We start from the raw sequence: 21,757 nt of genomic DNA, 5'->3' as shown, positions 1-21,757 counted from the left end.
GTCTTGGAAAATACCAGGAATAAATAAAAGGTAAATGTTTTCTTGATTTACATTGTATTTGCAAAGCTGGAAAATATACTATTTTTATCCTTCCCTGCTCTTTGCATCTAGCATTGGCAGTCTCCTGGACCCCACCATTAAAATTCCAGTATCACTCCCAGTCATTTTGTTGTTATTTTTATTTTAGTTTTCAAGACTTTTTTAAAGATAAACTTTTCATTGAAACATAATGCACATAAAGAAAAGTACACAAATCCTAAGTCTAAAGCTAGATGAACACACCAGTATAATCAGCACTCAGGCCAAAAAACATTATATGACCAGCACCACGAAGCTCCCCTTGTATCCCATCCTAGCCACCAAGCCCCCACAAAAGTAAACTCCATTCTGAGGTCCAGCATCATAGATTGATTTGGATGATTTTGAACCTTTTATAAATTGACTCATACAATATGTACTCTCCTGTGCTAGCTTTTTTTTGCCCAACATTATATTTATGAAATCCATCCCTACTGTTGGATGTAGCAATAATCTGTTTATTCTCATTGCTATAAAGTATTCTATTGCATGAATATATTACAATTTATTTATCCATTCTACTGTTGATGGAAACTTGGGTAATTTCCAGTTTAGGGCTACTAGAAGATAGTGTTGCTACAAACAGCACTACCCAGAGTGGTTGTACCAATTTATTCTACATCCAGCAATGTTAGAGAGTTCTTGTTCAAAATTGTCATCTAGGTTTTATGTGTCTTTATTTAAATCTATCTTTCTTTCTTCCTTCCTTCCTTCCTTCCTTCCTTCCTTCCTTCCTTCCTTCCTTCCTTCCTTCCTTCCTTCCTTCCTTCCTTCCTTCCCCTCTCTCTCTCTCTCTCTCTCTCTCTCTCTTTCTTTTGAGAGAGTCTCACTCTGTTGCCCTGGGTAGAGTGCAGTGGAGTCATCATAGCTCATTGCAACCTCAAACTCCTGGACTCAAGCGATCCTCCTGCCTCAGCCTCCTAAGTAGCTGGGACTACGGACACATGCCATGATGCCTGGATAATTTTTCTATTTTTATTAGAGACATGGTCTCACTCTTGCTCAGGCTGTCTTGAACTCCTGAGCTCAAGCAATTCTCCCATCTCAGCTTCCCAGAGTGCTAGGATTATAGGCGTGAGCCACCACACCTGGCCTGTATTATCTTTTATACCCCAATTATTCTAGCAACCAAAAAAGCCTTGACTTATTTTCAAAACACTTTCTGGCATATATTGTAGATTATCTTTGAATTCCCTTCCAACTTAAGATAAAAATGTTTCTATGATTATATGGAAAAAATAAAAATTTTCATATCTGGCATAGTATAAGAAATTCTAACTGACATTGAAACTGAAGTGGGAGAAACAGAATATCTATGGCATAAAAATAACATTGATAAGCAAGTGACTCACAAATTTATAGCCTATCATGTTGAAGACTGTCGGCTGTGGATCCATTCTATAGGGGTTCTAATCCCAGCTTTGTTATTTTACCAGTGGTGGAATCTTGAAAAGTTACTTAGTCTTTCTGAGCCTTAGCTTTCCTATCTGTGAAATAGGGATAACAATATTTACTACTTTAAACAATTACTTATTGCTAGTTAAATATATTATTTAGGGGTATAAGCCTTTAACCTTTTATAGAGATTAAAATCCAGGTTTTAATGTCAGACATCAAGTTCAATCTCATTTTAACCACCTTCCTAAACTTAGGATAAGTTATTTAATTTCTCTGTGCTGCTTTCCTGCTTTGAAAATGGTATATTAATAGTATTTACCTTACATACCTACTAGAAGGATAAAAATAAGTATATGTGTGGAAGGAACAAAATTCTTGTGTTTGAAAAACATCTGTCAGAGTCTAATTTCTCTAACAAGTAATGTTCCCATTAAACAAAGAATTCACACAATATGTAGAAAGAAAATGTAATTATACAAGACTGTTAAATTTTGCTTTTTACAATTTAAAATGCCTTTTTGTAATTAAAGGCATTTTACAAATTCTGTGATTAAAATATTTCAAGTTTTGTGATTAAGCCTCACTTTACAAGAATTATAGTCACACAATGATCTTCCTTTAAAAAGTCGCTTTTTTCCTCATTAAATTTTAGAAAATATTTGGGAAGGGTATGTAGCCGTAATAATCTAGTGCAGCACATTTACAGTTGTAATTCTCTGTAAGGGCATTGGCTGACCTAGCTGTGCTCCAGTCTCACTTGTATTTCATTGCTCTTCGTTGCTCACAAGAATGTAAAGATTCAGTTTTAAGCCTTACCTTGAAAAACAACACAGCATTTACATATTCCAAAGTATATCTGTCTACCAGATCAACTCTCCTCTTTGCATAAGGCTTCTTGTCACTGAATTGTAACTTAAAACCAACTGAAGTTTAAAGTTTATACTTTGTGATTTTACTTTAATGAAGTGCTTAATATAATACCTAGCACAAAATAAATCTTGATGAATTTTGAGCCATTATTTTCATCATTGCTCCAATTATATCAATGCCGTTTAGTGGACTGTGAGAGGATAAAAGATAATAGAAAACAGAAAGACCAGGCCAGGCGTGGTGGCTCACGCCTGCAATTCTAGCACACTGGGAGGCCGAGGTGGGTGGATCACTCGAGGTCAGGAGTTCGAGACCAGCCTGAGCAAGAGCGAGACCCCGTCTCTACTAAAAAAATAGAAAGAAATTAGCTGGACAACTCAAAATATATATAGAAAAAATTAGCCAGGCATGGTGGCACATGCCTGTAGTCCCAGCTACTCGGGAGGCTGAGGCAGTAGGATCGCTTAAGCCCAGGAGTTTGAGGTTGCTGTGAGGTAGGCTGACGGCTATGGCATTCACTCTAGCCCTGGCAACAGAGCGAGACTCTGTCTCAAAAAAAAAAAGAAAAGAAAACAAAAAGACCAAATTAAACTATTATAAAAATACCCATTTATTAATTGGTCAGGCTACAATTTCTTTCCCTGTAATATGAAATATCTGGGATAGAAGATCGTAAGATTTATTCTACTGTAAACCTTTCAAGATTAAATAATTTCATTATCAGGTAGTTTTAGTCATAACCATAAATACAGTTAAAATAGGATGAAAAAATCAGAAAGACAAAATTTTTTTGACATGCAAAATCAACATGTTTTCCATTTTATTTAAAATTGGCTACAGAAATAACTGATAAGAAGAACTTTTATGACTATGTAAACCAATCTTTTTAGTCCTTATGTAAATTTAATTTACTTCTGATTTCTTTCTTATAATAGGAAATTTATATGTATTTGCAAATAAAATATTGGTATGTTTCATTGACATTTAATAAGTTCTAATATGGTCACACTGTGCACTTCTATGATCATTTCTGCCTCTACGTGATACTAACTGAATCTCTTCCAAAACACATTAAGCTATTTATGTTGTTTGTTGTCTTAAAATATTACATTTGCCAAATATCTCCTAAAATTTGCTCCAGAGTTTGCTTCTCATTAGTCATTAAATGTACTTCAACATTTTAACTTGTCAGTAAATGAGAAGGTCTTTCTTTCGCCATAAAGTTTTTCAATTGCAAATGCCTTAGCAAAGTTAAAAAAATCAAAATATTGAGTATGAATGAATCCATTTATAATTTATTTTCTTGTTCCAGGAAAAATAAAATTCAGAAGGCTCTCTCAAGAGACAAACACATAAGGGGCAGAGCTGGGAGATTGAGGAGGGAAAGAATTTTAAATATTTAGGAATTAGGTACTCTTCAATATCTTTTGAGAATACAATATTTTCCTTATTATTTTGATATAATGTATTACACAAATACATTTTTGAAGTCACACTGCCTAGAATTGTATCCTGTCTTCACTACTTTTAATACATACAATAAAAACTCTCTGGTTAAAATATGCCTTTATCTTTAGGATTTTGCCACATGTTTTTATACATGAGCAGAAATCAAAGTATAAATAGCAAGTTGCAAATTTTGTTTAAAATATATTAATATAATGTGTATTCTTAGAAATAGAGACTGTAAGTATGTACACTAATCTCTTTCAATATTATTTGGCTAGCTAACACCAGGTAGACACAATCAGTAGTTTTATCCTTATTGCTATTCTTAAAAATCTTATTCATCCCCATTAATTTTATACGTTTAGCTATTAAAGCTTTAACTGTTGATATACAAATCTATCAATCAATATTTGCCTTCACCTCTGTATATGGAAAGACCTACAGTTTTTACAGTGAAGACAACAACTGTCATGAGAATACTGAATTTTTACTTTCCTACAGCCACAATCAGAACTCTCTCCATTGAGAGACTAGTCTGCTGTAAAATTATGACAAAGATGAAATTAGTCTTCATTATCTGCAGTACAGTTCCTTCCCTATTCCTCTCTTAGATATTTCTCCTTAAAAATCTAACATAGTCTAAAAATTAACTAGATTTCCTCATTATTTTAGTGCCTACCTGCTTCCTGTTTTGCCTATTCATTGCAATATTTCTTTTAAAAGGCAGTACAGTCATTGTGAGAGAGAAGTTTGCTTTTCAAATACAGATGTTTAGATTTGTAATAAAGCTTAGATGAAAGTTTTCCTCCCTCACTATACAAGAACTTCTGACTCTTAGATCCTAAAGGGTTGGCACCTACCTGTCTTACTCATCTTGGGTCCCCAGCATTTCACTTAGTGCCTGGCACACAGAAAGCGTTCAAAGTTTGTTAAATTGAACAAATGTGGCTGATGATTGGCAACCTAGAGCACTGGTTTAACCCTATTGGACCACATAACTAACTATTTAAATCTCTTACTCATGCATCGGTCTTCCCAACTATTCGCCAAGTTCATTAAGTGTAGGAATCGTTTTTTTCTCAACAACCCTAGCAAGAGTCTTGGCATACTGAATTCGCTCTTGATAGCTCTCTTATCTGTTGTAATTAAATAGTTAGCAATCAGTATTGGAAAATAAAGTGTGAAGGCAAAAATATGAGCAATGTAAAAGATATAACAGGATTGAGTGGCTGGAAAGGCAGAAGAAAACTAATGATAAAGCAGGTTAAGATTCCAGCTTCTTGAGCATCAATCAAGCTCTCCAACGCGCAGGTTGCCTTAGCAACTCTGGAGCGCGTCCGCCCCATTCCCGTCCCCAGTCCCGGCCTTAGTCCCGCCCCCAGTCCCGCCCCCAGCCCGTCTCGCTCTTCACCCGCCTACCCGACACCCTTACTTCCGCCCCAACCTGCCGGCTGAGACCGAGAGACCTACTTCCTATGCCTATGCTTGTGCTGCCTGACTAAAAATATGGCAGCAAGTGACAAAGTTAGAAATATATTCTTTACATATGACCCACATTTTTGTCTCAGGTAGATATCTGCAAAATTAGTAGCTACTCGTAACTTGGAGGCTCCCTGTAGCGTGAACATTCCGGACCGATTTTTCAGGCAGTGCCTTGGACAACAGCAACTGCGAAGGTCCCCAGTTTGCGGAAAGAAACGTGGATCTAAGAGGGGCGGGGCGGTCTCCGGGGGGGAGCAGTCAGTGGGGCCTCACGGAGGAGTTGGCGTGGTGTCTCCGTTCACACCGGCTTCACCATGTAAGTGTTTGCCGAGCAGCCACCCTAATCCCGGGTCCCGCCGCCCGACCCTAACTCTCTCCTGCTGTCTTCCTCAGGTCGAAAGTTTCCTTTAAGATCACGCTGACGTCGGACCCGCGGCTGCCCTACAAAGTGTGAGTAGCTCGCTGAGACGGGCCTCGTGGGGCCGGGTGGGACGGGGCTGGGCTGGGGTCATCCAGGCCTTTCGAACAACTCCCGCCCCGCGCGGCCTTCATCCCTCCCCTCCCTCTGACCCCGCCTGCGCCCTTTCAGGAGACTGTCCCACTGGAGCCTGAGAGGAGAGGTCCCATACTTTGTCCCTAAGTGTCAGCTTGGCCCGGGCACTAGAGTGTGGGTGTGTTTCTTCTGGTTAGTGGCCTCCCCTCGGAATTCATTTGGTGGGCGGGTGGAGCGGGAGGATATGAGGACAGGACTTTGGTAATTTGCTGGGATTCTTAAACAGTCCCTGTCTGCTGGAGATTAAAACGGCCTTTCACTGACCAGCTGTTAGAAGTTAGGGAAATCATCCCTACAAAGACTCTGAAATTACTTGAACGCTTGTTACTGTCAGGCTTCTGGTTTTGTTGTGTATGAATGACTCAGCAGTCGGACATCACAAAGTAATGAGCCTCAAATCATACACTTTCTATGTTGGGATTTAATTAAGAGTGTGTAGTAGGAGCAGGAAATGGGGAAATAGGGCATTTTATCCGTGTGGGGCCTTTCCGTATGGATTAAAACAGATCTAATCTCATACTGAATCTGGACCTTCCTATGGTTTTAAGTAAACACTCTTGAGGTTATTGCAGCTGGAAGTCATATAAAATGTAGCAAAGAACAAGACTTCGATAGGATTTTATGCATAATTAATACACTTAGTACCCCTAAATCGACTGATAACAGCTGCCATCAGTTTCATTGACTTACTGCATCCATGACTCATGAAACCTCCCAACCTTTTACTCTCTTGATCTTTTTATCTCTAAAATATTATTTGTTACATTTTATCTGTGGTGTTTGTGGTCACAGCCTAGAACCTTAAGATCTCCAATAATTGTTCCATCTCTAAAATGTCATTTTCAAGCACTCTTAGGGATAACTGTATTCTGTTCTACCAATTTGCTGTAGTATTTCTTCTACAATATTTCTTTTAATCCACTGACCACACTGCTTTTTAATCTATAACTATACTCTTCTCTATGCTTTATCCTACTCCTTATAGAGCTTAGAGTCCATGGTCCATCTTTAAATAATTTTCCTGCAAACACCCTCAACTCTAGTCCCCCCATCTCTCCTCAGCGTATTTTGCTTGGCAAAATCCCAACACTGAACCCAAACATTTGTATTTTCTGTACAGAGCTGAATATCTCTGGAGAAAATAACACAATTAGTTGATGGAATTTAACATAAAATTCATGACTGCACTCAGTAGTACCTAGCTCTCTACTACATTCTTCAAGTTTGCTCGTTTTCCTCCTTATTCTCAGGATTTAAAAAAAATTTTTTTCTTCAAACTTTCCACAATTTCTTTTCCCCTTACTCTCAAGCTCTCGGAGCGTCTCTCATCTTTCCATCTCCACATCTATAAACCTACCGCTACAACTATAAACCCTTAATTTCAGTGTCCTGTCCTTTACAATGGAAAACATGGCTTTACTCCTATGAAAAGCCAGTTGTTCCACTTGGGCTCTAAATCCCATGTATTTTAGTTTTTCAAGATTAAAGTGGATAGAGTCCAGCTACTCCTCTCTCCTCATTATTGTTTCTCTCTCTGTACTGGATTATTCTTATCAATGTGTAAATGTACTATATAGAAAGAGAGGGTGAGGAGGAGGGAGGAAGAGGATAGACTATCAGTATAGCAAAAAGGACTTTAGTATAACTAGCATAAGTATATATCAATAAGTACTTGGAACATTGTACCAGTTCAGTTAATATGGTGACTGAATAAATTTAGTGAGTATAACTATTGTTTAGTATGTGTCTGTGTGCAGCTGTGTGTGTATGTATACTATATATGGGTATGTGTGTAAAATATACATACGGATACATGTGTGAAAGAGTCCTTATGATATATTTTCCCATTCTTGAATGGGAATAAGTGGTAACTAATACTTGGGTGGTAGTAAAAGCAACTCTAAGATTTGTGGAAAAACATAATTTTTTCGTATGTCTTCTCACTTGTCAAACAGGAATAGACATACTTTGATGGAGAAACTTGCCTTAAGTTAAGCATTACTAAAAGTTGCTTTCTGGAAGGGATATTTCAGTTAGTTCTAAATTTATTCTGGAGTTTTTTATTTTTTGTTTTTTGTTTGTTTGTTGATAGATTGACTATTGGTGTTGACACTAGATTACAGAAATGTTGAAATTAAACTTTATTTTATACACAGGATGAAGGAAAAACCACCTTTGGCTCTTTCAGTCTTTTTCAAACCTTTCCCATCCTATTTCCCACCTTTTCTTCTCCTCCCTTCCTTACTACCATCATCACTTAATCAAAGCTTCAGCCTCCCCATTCTCAAATTGACAAGCTAACCCTTATAATCCTTCCTGCCTTTACACATGTTCTTGGAATGTAATCTCGTGACCACTACATTTTAACAAACAACGTTTTTTAATCAAAATTTCACCTGCATGAAGATTTCTGTTATTGTCTCTGGAGTTATTCTCGCCCTTTTTTAGTTTCCTATGGAATCTTTGTTCTTAGTCTTTATAATAGATTTTTCAAGTCGTGTCATCATTTTGTTTATATGAGGTATTGATTGATTGATTGAAAGAGACAGAGTCTTGCTCTGTTGCCCGGGCTAGAGTGCCAGGGCGTTAGCCTAGCTCACAGCAACCCTCAAACTCCTGGGCTCAAGTGATCCTCCTGCCTCAGCCTCCCAAGAAGCTGGGACTACAGGCCCACGTGCCACCACACGCAGCTAATTTTTTCTATTTTTCGTAGAGATGTGGTTTTGCTCTTGTTCAGGCTGGTCTTGAACTCCTGAGCTCACATGATCCTCCTGCCTCTGCCTCAAAGAGTGATAGGATTATAGACAGGCATGAGCCACCATACCTGGCCTATATGAGATATTTATTAAAAGAACCAATGATGCCAGTAATTCACTGTAAAAATTCGTTTTAATAAAAAGGATAGTTCCCATTTTTTCAAAACACTAGTATAATTTAAGTGCCAATTTTATGAAATGATGTTGACTGGCAAAATACAGTGGCTTCAAATCTAGGTAAGGTCTATAGAGTCACCATGACTCTCATTTCCTCTGTAATTTTCTGCTTATGAGAACATGTATTAAAAGATGTTTTCATTTTATTTTTTATTGGCTAGTTTGTGGATAGTCTCACTAATATACAGGTAGAAACTTATTTTAATAAACATGAATATGACATTTAGTTATATTGAAAAGACATTTCAAAGTCTCCAATTTGAAAGTGAATTGAACTTCAGGGCTTTTGAAGTTTTCCTATTGAGGTAGAGTTTAAGGGAAATGAATCTCAGGTTCTGAACTATAGATGTACTGCAGAAATACTTGCAAAATTTTGTTGCCTATTTGTAAACTATCACATTGCCAACTTATTAGATAGTTTTTTTGTTGTTTTTTTTGAGACAGAGTCTCACTCTGTTGCCCGGGCTACAGTGAGTGCCGTGGCGTCAGCCCAGCTCACAGCAACCTCAAACTCCTGGGCTTAAGTGATCCTACTGCCTCAGCCTCCTGAGTAACTGGGACTACAGGCATGCGCCACCATGCCCAGCTAATTTTTTCTATATATATTTTTAGTTGGCCAGATAATTTCTTTCTGTTTTTAGTAGATTCGGGGGTCTCACTCTTGCTCAGGCTGGTCTCGAACTCCTGACTTGAGTGATCCACCCGCCTCGGCCTCCCAGAGTGCTAGGATTGCAGGCATGAGCCACCACGCCCGGCCAACTTATTAGATAGTTTTTAAACAAATGGCTATCCTTCAGAAGTTTTTATTCTCTGCACCCCCTAAAAAAATTAGGAAAGGAAGGGAAAAAATGATACTCATTTTCATTCTTTAACAGCATTTTGGAGGAGTGGAATAGGGACAGCCAAGAAATCTATTCATACTTGTCTTACAAAAAGTCAATATAATATGCTGTGGCTGATATAATGATTCTTATATTCAGAGATCTGTAGACCAGGGAGGAACCTTGGCATTTACATGAGAATGTTTCATAATGGTAGTTGGTATTAAGACATTAATACAATAATATGGCGGTGACAGAAAAATTTCTAAGAGGAATGTAGTTTGCTGGTCTGTCTTCCCTGCTTTGAAAGATTATCAGTTTTCTGATTTAATCATTGTAATTTTTTACCTTAGGAATCTTATTTCTTTATTTTCTTATTTTTAAACCTCTTACTGTGTCTTTATTTTCTTAGGGTATAATGTAAATTTCTTTTTTAGTTTTTAAGTTGGAAAATTGAAACAGGTTGACCCTGGGGCTAAGTCATTAAAAAAAAAAATCTTTATTGGTGATCTTTAATATGCTTGCCATTATACAAGTCAGTTACCAAAATTACACTTCCCTCTTTAAAATATTACTTTAGATTATGCTAAACCTTTTTTCAAATGACAGTGTGAAAAGTAGAAGTCACTTCATTATCAGCATTTTGCCATAATAAACACTTATTTTCATCAATTAGATTTACTATTCATATTTTAGACATTATTATGAATAGTACACAGGAGGGTTCATTAAAGACCCAATGATGCTTCCCAGGCAGCCCCTACTTAACAACGAAAATGGTAACATTACTGCACTGGGTGGATGAAAAGGTGTTTAGAAGGGAGGTGGTAAAGTGGGTGAAGGACTAAGGAGAGATTAAACTTCTAAAAATCCATCTCTAGAAAACAAACAGCAGCCCATATGACAGACTTAATTGTATCAAGGTCTTAGAAATATATATACCCACACCTTGTAGAGGTGGTTAATTTTCAAGTGGAACTCTGAGCACCATCTCAGCTTTAAGGCTATTTGCCTTTTTTTTAATTTGTTTTTAATTTAGAGTTAATGAATATAGTATACAGTCAAAATAGCCAAGTTTGAAACTCAAAAGACAGCTTTGTCCTGGTCAACTACAGTAGGAAAAAAGGGTCTTTTTTAAAAAACATCAACTTTGTTTTAAAATTCTTCTTGCAGACTTAGTGTTCCTGAAAGTACACCTTTCACAGCAGTCTTAAAGTTTGCAGCAGAAGAAGTAAGTATGGAAATTGTAACAATCTTTATGGAATGCACTTTGGCAGTATGTTTAAAAAAATCTTTAAAATTTGCATGCACTTTGACCCACCATTTCCACATGCGCTCTTTACTAGGTTTATGCTATAGCACAGTTGCATTGTTCTTCTAATGAAAGTAGAAGAAAATCCTAAGAGATGTGCAGTAGAAAATAAGCCAACAAATTTCATACATCCACATGTATTAAGGTTTTAATGTAGGTTATAATTATTATGAATCATGGGTGTTACACATTTAGAAAGGATATGACCTTCAGGCGGTGGTGAGAGGGGCATTTAGAACATGACCCTGGAATCTTTCAGTGGGAACCAATGTTAACTTGAGAAACCAAGAGTCTGGATTTAAATCCTTGGTAGAAGTCTTGGCAATAGTTGGATTTCCCAACACTTGACTGGGAATGCAGTTAACTAAGTAATGAGTTGTCAAAACCTGAAAAGACCCTCATAACATCCTAAGTTATAAGAATTATGAGATCTGAATAAGAAGTGAAAACTGAAGACCATAAAATAAACTTTGCATCCAGGAGAAAATTTGTCAGTAGTGTCGGATAAAAAAGAGTAGTTACTATATTTTGCATAACTAGTGTTGCCTCTCCAAATTTCAGCTCACCCATTGCTCTCATATTCTACCAACGGGAAAAAGTATTAGCAGTTGCTTTTGTTTTTTTAAAGTTCATAAAATATGTTGCTACTATGTGGATGTGACTAAGAAAATGTATAGTTTATCTTAACATGGGTATGATCTAAGAGGAATACTCACTCAGTAGGGTAACTGAAAACTTGGTAGGATTTTAGTTTTGAAAATCTGAGAGTTCTATAATTAATTTAAGTATTTGATCAGAGTTTTATTGAAGGCCAAGCACTTGGCCTCACACTTATAATCCAGCACCTTGGGAGGCCGAAGGGGGAGGATCACTTGAGGCCAGGAGTTCGAAACCAGTCCTGGGCAACATAGTGAGACCCCACCCCTGTATCTACAAAAAATAGAAAAATTAGCTGGGTGTGGTGGCATGCATTTGTAGTCCTAGCTACTCGGGAGGCGGATGTGGGAGGATTGCTTGAGCCTAGAAGTTCGAGGCTACAGTGAGCTATGATTGCACCACTGCATTCCAGTCTGGGCAACAGGAAGACCCTGTCTCTTACAAAAAAAAAAAAAGAAAGAAAAGAAAAAATTTTACTGAGATTATTGCTTCTGTAAAGTATTTTCTAGGTATTTTAAAATTTATTAAAGTACATTTTAAAGTTCTTTAAAAATTGTAAAATCTTTAAAAGGACATTTACAATTAAGAATGTACCACATTGAGAGTAAAATTGTTTATTAGGTACATAATACCGTAACAAGTGGTTGTTCCTCTGTGTGGTTCTTATTTTAAAACTTGATTCTTCAATTTATAATTTGAAATAAGGTTTTAGTTGTTTTTCTCAGCTATGTATATGTGACCATTATAAATGCCTAGAGCAGTGTTTCCCAGACAACTAAAATCACATACAAAAAAAGCTAGTACCACCAAAAATAAAGCCACGAAAAGCTGGGATTAGTAGCCAAAAGTACACTTCATTCACTAATTTTTTCTTGGAGTTAAACTATATTAGCTGTATATTAAAGGCTTTGAGAAGACCACTAGTTTAATGTGTTTTCCAAACTTACTTGATTATAAAACTCAACATAGTATCTATAAAATTAGTCCATAGCACAGACATGCTTAATAAAAATTTGTTGGATAAATTAATAAACTATGGAGATGTAAACACACCTTGGCAACTGTTGATCTCTAGAACATTAAGAGCTGGGATCTACGTTTTAGCTACCATTAAGTTACGTGCCACATTTCATTGATTCAAAAAGCACATCTTTTTACAACATCTCTGAAATAGATTAGGGAGGCTTGCTATTCCTGTTGGCCATATGAAAGTCACTTAATTGTCTAGGTGACATTGTGTGTGCCTAACTGAACTTAGCTGTTATTTCCTGCCAACATAATTGGACTCCCTTGAGATTTAAGTCAACAAATCATTCAAGGAGAATGTAAACAATACAAGCCTTGGTTGTTAACTGAAAATCTTCTGTGGGCACCTCCCTTTAAACACAAGAGAGCATTTGTTTGGAGCTTGCCATTTTTATGAAGAAATTTTGAGAATAATCTCATCAATTCATTTTGCTAATGTTTTTTGCTTATGCAAGAGAATTATATATGATAAGAGTGACATGGCTAAGTCTGAATGAGTAAACATTGATTGGGTCATAGATTGACAGAATTTTTCCTTTTTTTGTAATACATAAGAGAAGGTACACTTTACAATCAGTGGTATCCTAAATTCAGTCAAATGCATTATTTAGAAGATGGGTTGTATTTAAAGATAAAGCAAATTATAGTATAGTTGACCCTGGAATAACACAGGGGTTAGGGGCACAACCCCTGTGCAGTCTAAAATCTGTATATACCTTGACTTCCCAGAAACTTTACTAATAGCCTACTGTTGACAGAAACCATGCCAACAATATAAACAGTCTATTAACACACACTTTATATGTTATATGTATTATATACTGTATTCTTACAAAACAGTAAGCTAAAGAAAAGGAAATGTTACTAAGAAAACCATAAGGAAAACAGATTTACTATTCATTAAGTGGAAGTGGATCATCATAAAGGTTTTCATCCTCATCATCTACACGTTGAGTAGGCTGAGGAGGAGAAAAAGGAGAGGTGGTTTTTGTCTCAGGGGTGGCAGAGGTGGAAGAAAATCTGTAGAAGTGGACCCCAGTCCTGTGTTGTTGAAGGGTCAACTGTACTTTACTTTATGGTACCACTTATTCTAGAAGATAAATCACATTTTAGAATTACAGAATTGATTATATGTACCCTAGCCTTCCTGATCATCTTTTGTAGCTACGTATATGTTTTCTTCTTTCTAGTTTAAAGTTCCTGCTGCAACAAGTGCGATTATTACCAATGGTAAGAATTCATTTTAAAATTACTTATTGCCTCAGATATATGGAAATTGTTTAAAAGGAACCAAATTAAAATTGACTTACATAGAAAAAGTTTGAAATATATGTCTTAATGGTATACTTAATGATATACTTAATGGTAAATGCTAAGTCAGGGTTATTGTCCATCATTAGCTCTTTTCAGTTTTTTTGTGCTTTTGATATGGTATGGCAGTTTATGATATCCTGTGTCCTTACCGCTTCACGCCAGATTTTTACTGAAGATGACTTTTTTATTTAGAAAAGTTTTTTTTTTAAATAAGTAAAGTTACATTAGTAAATGCTGTAGAATATAGCAAGTTAAGCATAATGTACTTTTGCTATACCTTGCAATCCCTTTCCTGACAGAAAACTGTTTCTTAGAGATTTGCAATAATGGGGATTTTATTCAGTTAGGTATATAATTAAAATAAAGTATAATGGAACTAGCCCTATGAGAAAATAGTGAAATAATAAGATGAGGAGTGAAGATTGCAGGGAGGGCTTAGCTATCTTTCACATATACAAAGTGATACTGATGGGTGCTGGTGAGTGGTCTGTGTGCAGTTAGGAGAAAGAGGAGATGGGCTTAATGTGCATGATGTGACTTAGATAAGATAGAATATGTTATTCTGGAATATTTTCCATGCCTTCACATGTTTATGTGACAGCATGCAGAAATATTGAGTGTTTCTCTGTTTAGAAGAATGCTGGCCTACTTTCTGGAAAGTTTTAGGTTTGCACTGAATAACTCTTAGGTATGTGCTTTGAAACTTTCAAGTGTTGATGGAACTTGAGCTAGATGACTCTGTGGGCTCTCCCAGTCTTAAGGTATGATGCCTCAGAGCAATATGAAGATGATAAATGGCCTGCCTAAGTGCTTTTAGCTTTTTGGAAGAAATGACAAACATGTTTCACTCCGTGTGACAAAATAGAATTAAACACCTCTGTTGCATAGAATTTACCAAGATCATTCTGTTGAAAGATGTTCTTGTCAAATCCAGCAATGAGTATGAGTGCATAATAGTAGCAGATTTCAACAGATAACTTACTGGAAAAATTGTCACCCATGTGACATGGGATTTAAATTGTTTGGCTGGTGCCTGTATACACGGCAGCACTATTTTGACAAATCTCTTCTTGGTGCTACTAAACCATTTTAGCTTTAGAAATAACTTACGTAATTTTACAACTGATTTTCTAGATGGAATAGGAATAAATCCTGCACAGACTGCTGGTGAGTATCTATTTGAAAACTCATGAAGGAGTGGGTGGGGCTATATGTGTCAATTGATACTGAATATTTACATTATTCTAGTTAAACTTGCTAGGATTTTAACAGAATGAGCTGTTTTTTAAGGATTCGATAGTAGCCTTTACCTATGTGTCTTAGTAATAATTTGTTTCATTATGTATATCAATTAGTGTTTTAGGCTGTTAGAAAACCTAACAGTGGCTTATCCGTTGAAAGTACTTAATTAATACACATGACAAAAAGTCTGAAGGTAAGATTGTGCTCTCACAGGAATAATGATTTTGACCTACCTCCTAAGGTAGTTAGTTGTGAGGGTAGAGCATGTAAAGTGCTTAAAAGCTTGCATTATTCATAGTAAGCCTTCAGTAAGTGCTATTTCAAGGATCTGAGTCCATACTCAGAGATTCAGACTTTATACAGAGTGCTACATTGATGTCCTAAGAAACAGGTAGGGTAAAAGTAAGTAGTCTTATACTTTGTAGTCTAAAACTTTTTAAAAAATACTTTTATATTTTATAAATGAATTCTCTTGACCTTTCTAATCTGTTTTCAAATTAAGCATCCTTTAATATAATATGACCTCATTCTTGAGCAGTATTTTTAAATTATTATATTCTAAAGAACTTCTGCATTATAACAAAATAATACTATTTTCATAGGCCTTGGGTTGGAATTCAACCATGTAGAAAATGAAGAGTGATTTAAAATTGCAGACTTTTGTTACTTAAATCAGTTTTAAGTGTATAATTTTATTAAGTTTAAAAGTTATTTATTAAAAATTGTGAAGCACTTTATTGTGTAGATGCCTTTAAACTTAGATGAAAGTTTTGTTTTTTCTCATTCTAGAAATTTTCACTAATTTACATTAATTTGAATTACTGCTAACTCTAACATGTTGCTTGTTGTATTACCTTGAAAAATTGAATTATGCATATCATTTGAGTTTCTTCTGAGCAGGCAGTTGACTCCAGATAGGTCAAAGCATCTAAATTCTTGTCACTTGTGGCAATTTACATTTATTATTTTTTTCTGTCTTTAGGTATTTCGTTGTGTAGTAAAGCAAGTATTCGCAATTAAATAATTACATTGTTACTTGCTGAGTGTATTTGTTACCATTTTCATGGCTGGTGTTTTTATTTAAAATTTTTAAACATCTGTTGGATTGTGAAGATACGAGAAGATTAGAAACAAGACTTACAAAGCATGAAATTGGGTTTTGATGATGCTTGAGCTTTTGTACCTACTTTACTTTTCACTAAATTGTTTATTGTTATGTAATAATTGTTGGATTATTAAGATAACTTGTTTTTCAGATACCTAACTTTATGTTTTGTTTGTCTGTATAGGAAATGTTTTTCTAAAACATGGTTCAGAACTGCGAATTATTCCTAGAGATCGTGTTGGAAGTTGTTAATATCTGCTACTTGGAGCATATGATTTCCTTTCATAATAAATATTGGTGTTTTTTTGTTGTTGTAAAATTGAAATCAGGCATTGAACGTACTATGAAAATACCAACAGTCAATGGAATAATGAAAAGTGACTTTTCTGTCCGTCCTTGTTCACACTCCTCATGTGAAGAGGCAATTCTTACGAACTGGGTACTACCACCACAGAAGAGCATACAGTCTTTCATTGCTACCTCACAGCACAAACAGGTAGTTCATTTGGGGTAAATGGATTATCCAGCTGTGTTTTATAACTGGGGGATGCTTCTGAGAACATTCAGAAAATTAAAATTGACTGAATCTTATATGTTTGTCTAAGTTAAAAATATAAAAAGATTATGGATCATGGATGGTAGTTTGGCTTGATAGCATCTGATTTGCGGACTCATAGTTTGATTCTTAATTACATATATAGTTTATGACGAAAGCAGTAGACACATCAGTGAATAGTTAGCTCACTTTTTATCATTTAGGTTTAAGTTTCAAAACTCATGTGTCAGGTAAATTTCAGTTCAATATCAAACAAAAATTGAATTTTTTCATCTAACTTTTATGTGTATAAATTGATGTCCCATAGCAAATTTTAACAGTGCATTTGCAGAATTCAACACTTATAAGGTGGGACTTGACAGTACACTAGAAGGATCCTTTGCTGAGCTATGCATTCCTTTATCAATTTCTTTGAATACAACTTTTAAAATAGGAATCTTTAAGAAATCACTTTTTTTAAGGATAATATTTCTAAGCAACATTCAGGAAGAGAGTATTGTTACAAAGAATATCTGAAGATCAAAGCTCAAGGAAATGCTGATGCTTTAATACTTATTGAAGACCCAACTTTAAGGAAGGGCTAAGATTAGTCACCTAAGTGAATAAGAAGCCAGGAAAGGAAAGATGGGGAAGCCCAGATGACCAGACTTCTGGTAAGGAGGAAAGCAACAAAGGACAACAGTGAAGGGGACCAGAAAGCTATAGCAAAGTGTCACAGAAAAAGCCAGCTGGATAGACAGAACTGCAGAGGGTATGTTGGAGAGAACTGAAGAGAAAACAAAATACTTGACATAGTCTTAAGTAGCAGAAGGCAATTAGAGAAAGCAAAGTATTGGCCTTGTCAACATACAGATTTCAGAATACCCCTGATGAGAATCCAAAGAATGAAATGCATAAGGAAAGATATTTGCCCTTCCAGAGGAAATCAGTATCTATGCAAATCTTGAAAGATGAAGGCTCACAATGATTCAGAATCAGCACTTGAACTGCTATATTTTAAATGGTGAGCTCTCTGGAGGCGGCAGGGATTGTATCTGTCTGGTTCTTTCTAGAGCTGTAAATGTAAATACTTGCTGAATGCATAGTCTCTCTAAGACCAATTTTTATCTTAGCATGTTTCAGTATCTTCCCTATCATAGGTCCTAGGTTCATTGAGGAAAAAAAAAATTTACAAGAAAATTCAACAGAATCAGCATCTGAGGAGAGCCATTGTTTATGAAATTACCAGATACTGTTTATAAGTTTAAAAAATGAATAGCAGGGTTCTGAATTACAAAGGAAAAAAGTCTTTGCTGAGGAAAAAAAAAGTATACTGCTGATGTTTGAGAAACTTTTTATTTTGATAAAAAAAAATCTGGTGTTCAAAGGCCCCTGTTCCTTACAAAATTAAGCCTTGGTTAACCAGAAATTTATGAATACCCATCCCCTGAATTTTTGGTTCAATTTAGATTTTCCTGCATTCTGTTTCTAGCAAAAAATCTGCCTGCTTTATTGCATAAATAAGTTTGTGGTGTCCTGTGCCATAAAAGTGATTTATTTAATATTTTTGTTCTTCGGTTTTGAAAATTGTAGTATGCTCCTAAAAACATTTTATTAAACAACTGGACATTTTCTTATTAAATGTGATCTCTAATTTCTTGTACAGAATGATGTGAAGTATTATATTTAGTTTAAATGCATTATGGGTCCATAATCAATATCTTATGAAAATACATTTTGTTATACTATAAACCACATTGTCAATTCTTGTTATTAGAGCTCTTAATCAGTACATCCATTCAGGCAGTGTATAACAAATGTAGTAAAGAAAAAAAGGCAAAGATGATTAATGGCCATAAGTCATAGAAATTAATATATATAGTCACCTGCTGCATAACAACATTTCGGTCAACAGTAGTCTACATATACAACGGTGGTCCCATAACATAATACCATATCTTTACTGTGCCTTGTCTATGTTTAGATACACAAGTACTAACAGTTGTGCCTTTACAGTTGCCTGTGGTATTCAGTACAGTACATGCTATCCAGGTTTGTAGCCTAGGAGCAATATGTTATACCATCTAGGTTGTTTTGGTACACTCTGTGATGTGCACACGACAACAAAATTGCCTAACAACTGATTTCTCAGAAAGTATTCCTGTCATTAAGTGATACATAATTGTACTTTCAAATGCCAGTCCTTTTTTACAGAAGAAAATAAAATAAGTTGAGAAAAAGAGGGGTTATAGTAATTTCCTAGGCTGATAGGCCCCAAACCTGGGTGATTATCAGAGTCACCTAGAAAATTGAAAATGCAAATTTCTGGAAACCACCCCTCAAATCCTGGCCTATTAAGTCTGGAATGGTACATAAGAACCTCTGTAAAAAGCAATCCTGGTGATATCTGCTGTGCAGATGGTTTGAAATTAATGAGAAGACCAACCTTTTCACTTTGTAGAAGAATAGAATAAGATCTAAGGGGTCAAAATAACTAGAAAATGTTCTAGAATCTTGGACAGTGTACTTTCCACTGCTTGGTATTCTAGTAGCTTGACTGAGTACAAAGATGCTAATAGTTTCCCATACTCACTGGTAGTAAAACCTCCTTTAAAGTTTTCAGTTCAGTTTTTAGATATTTTTTAGAACTAGTTATTTATTCAAAATAAAATTCAGTGGGGGGAAAAAAAAACTGAGTCCTATTTAATCCACTCTAGCACCAAATGAAAATATTAAAACTATCTACCAAGTTTTTTACCCAAGGACTTTGAAATATTTGTGAATTGGAAACATTAATATACTTTAATGGAGTGATTCTAAGTTAACTGATATTAGTGTTCCTGAGGCCATTTATAAAACCACACACACACAAATATTATTTACTTAGGTAATTCATCCAAAAGAAATCTGTTGAACATGTATGTGTCAAATATTTTGATGGATAATTTCACTTATGTTATCTCATTCTTTACATCAATGCTAAATTATTTTCCCCATTTTATAGAAGAATAAAGAGGTTTAAAGAAGTTTAGATTGGACATTTGAACCCATATTTTGACTTTGGAATTCTGCACATTATACTGGGAGAATATTTTAGTATCCATTTTCTGCAATGTGCTAGATCTGTATTGAATTAAAAATTTAAAAATAAAATGTAATCTTTAAATTCCATTTCAGAGTACTGAATATGTGTGTAAATGATAATGAATGGCATTACTTTTTAATATATGGTATAAATATAAAATTTTAGGACATTAATTACAAACCAACCAAATAAAGATAATGATACTGGTACTACTTCATAGTGTGGCTTAGTGGGAGTAGGGATTATTCCCCCATATTCATCAGCCCTATCAGACAGTTAATGGTTTTTAATCATAATTTTTTGGAAATGCAGCTGCACGATTAGTCCTCTAATAACCTATTCTTCCAACCAGATTGCTGCCCAAAGCCTTTTTAATACAGAAATTCTGGATTAGTGCTGGAGATGAATTAAATTATAACTTAAGCCAGGCTATTTAAACCATTAATTGAAATAAATGTTCTTGAAAAGCACAATCTATCCAATCTACTATCCACATCCTCCGAATTGTCTAAGCCAGATTTTTGTTATTCAGTTTTTCTTTCTCTTGCCATATCAAACCAATCACAGAATTTTCTCAATGCTCTTAACAAAATGTATCTTGTAGTTATCCTCACTGTCTAATTAAAGCCCTCATCTTCTCATATATACTATTACAGAAGCCTTTAGTCTCTCCATCTCCTCTTTCACACTGTTGCTGTCATGAGTTTTTTGATGTGGGAATGTGAGCATGTAGTTCACTAGTCAAAATCCTTCTGAATAAAAATCTATGCTTTTCATGATGTATGAGGTCCTTCACGAACTAGTCTTTCCTGGGTAAGTGCTGGGCACTTTACATGCATTATGTCACTTAATCCTTAATCTCTTCACTTTACTGTTGAGGAAGTAGAGATTAAAGGTTATAAAGAGATTGACTCTTAGGTCTGTATGCTTATAAAGTCCACAATGTGAATTATTAGGTTTGCCATCATTTTTGCTAGAATTATATTGAAATAGTTTTCCAAAATGAAAATGAGCACATCTGGAAGGGGCCTCATAAATTGCTATTTAACGTTACTGTAATCTCACTTTGCTTAAAAAATTTAATATTCAACAATCTACATAAACACTTGGATTTATAGACTCCTTTTTCATGAATACACATATTTATAGCAACAAAGAGAATTGTGAACATTTGAAAAGTAGATTTCTGGCCCTATTATCTGCTTTGCTATATAAAGGGTGTTACAATTTTTTTTACTGGATGCAAAACACTGGCCAGGGTTGGCAGACAAATGCAGAGAGCCAGTTTTTGGCATAAATCTTTGATTTTCTGGCAAAACTTGTTAGCAATGTAAAAGCTGTTATTGAGAGCATATTGTGATGCCACATCATGTCAATATTTGTTTGGCTGAGTAACACTTGGATTTAATAAATTAATTCTTAAATGCGCAATTTACAACTGATGAGTTGTTTTAGAAATAAACTGTATGTAGTTTTTGTTGTCAGTGCCACAAACATTTTGACAAGTCTAAAATGGAAATGCTCTGATTTATTAGATAAATGTATGGATAGATTAGGACTTTTTCAATTATCCTTAGATGTGCATATTATGTAGGAATGAAACAAAGAGTGAGTAAATGAGTGAATATAGAGGTATATTACCAAAAGGATTGTAGAGAGGGTCACATTGGGTTTGCAGAGAACTACAACTTTCTATGCTATATCCTTGAGCTTATTTGTATCTGAAAACAATGGGAAATGAAGGCATCAGAGGGATATAGGCACTATGACAGATCTGGTGGTTTGCTGTTAATCCCACATACTTATTCCATTTAATTTTGAACTTTCATAATCCTGTTTGAATTGGAGTAGGGAGTAAAAGAAGTGAGGAACTCACCTCAACAAAGATTATTACTAA

General features: G+C 35.3%; 1 protein-coding gene across 2 annotated transcripts; it reads left to right on the top strand.

Moving 5' to 3' along the window:
• The first annotated feature begins 5,518 nt into the window (after positions 1-5,518).
• Positions 5,519-18,438, top strand: UFM1 (ubiquitin fold modifier 1). Of its 2 annotated transcripts, none has more exons than XM_045566895.1 (6): positions 5,519-5,593; positions 5,671-5,727; positions 10,758-10,815; positions 13,770-13,809; positions 15,028-15,060; positions 16,570-18,438. In XM_045566895.1, coding segments are annotated over exons 1-6 (375 nt in total). In that variant the 5' UTR covers positions 5,519-5,591; the 3' UTR covers positions 16,755-18,438. The 2 variants fall into 2 exon arrangements, with proteins under 2 accessions (XP_045422851.1, XP_045422852.1); XM_045566896.1 differs by having other exon boundaries at positions 16,425-18,438.
• The last annotated feature ends 3,319 nt before the right edge of the window (positions 18,439-21,757 follow it).

Source organism: Lemur catta, chromosome 13, assembly GCF_020740605.2.
Source record: "Lemur catta isolate mLemCat1 chromosome 13, mLemCat1.pri, whole genome shotgun sequence".
NCBI lineage: Eukaryota > Metazoa > Chordata > Mammalia > Primates > Lemuridae > Lemur > Lemur catta.
Note: the sequence above shows the minus strand (reverse complement) of the source record. Positions and strands in the feature narration are given on the sequence as shown.

Bases quoted from the DNA above. Each gene is read 5' to 3' on its own strand.
- UFM1 (XM_045566895.1), top strand. The intron at 10,816-13,769 runs GTAAGTATGGAA...TCTTCTTTCTAG, and splicing joins TAAAGTTTGCAGCAGAAGAA to TTTAAAGTTCCTGCTGCAAC. The intron at 13,810-15,027 runs GTAAGAATTCAT...CTGATTTTCTAG, and splicing joins AAGTGCGATTATTACCAATG to ATGGAATAGGAATAAATCCT.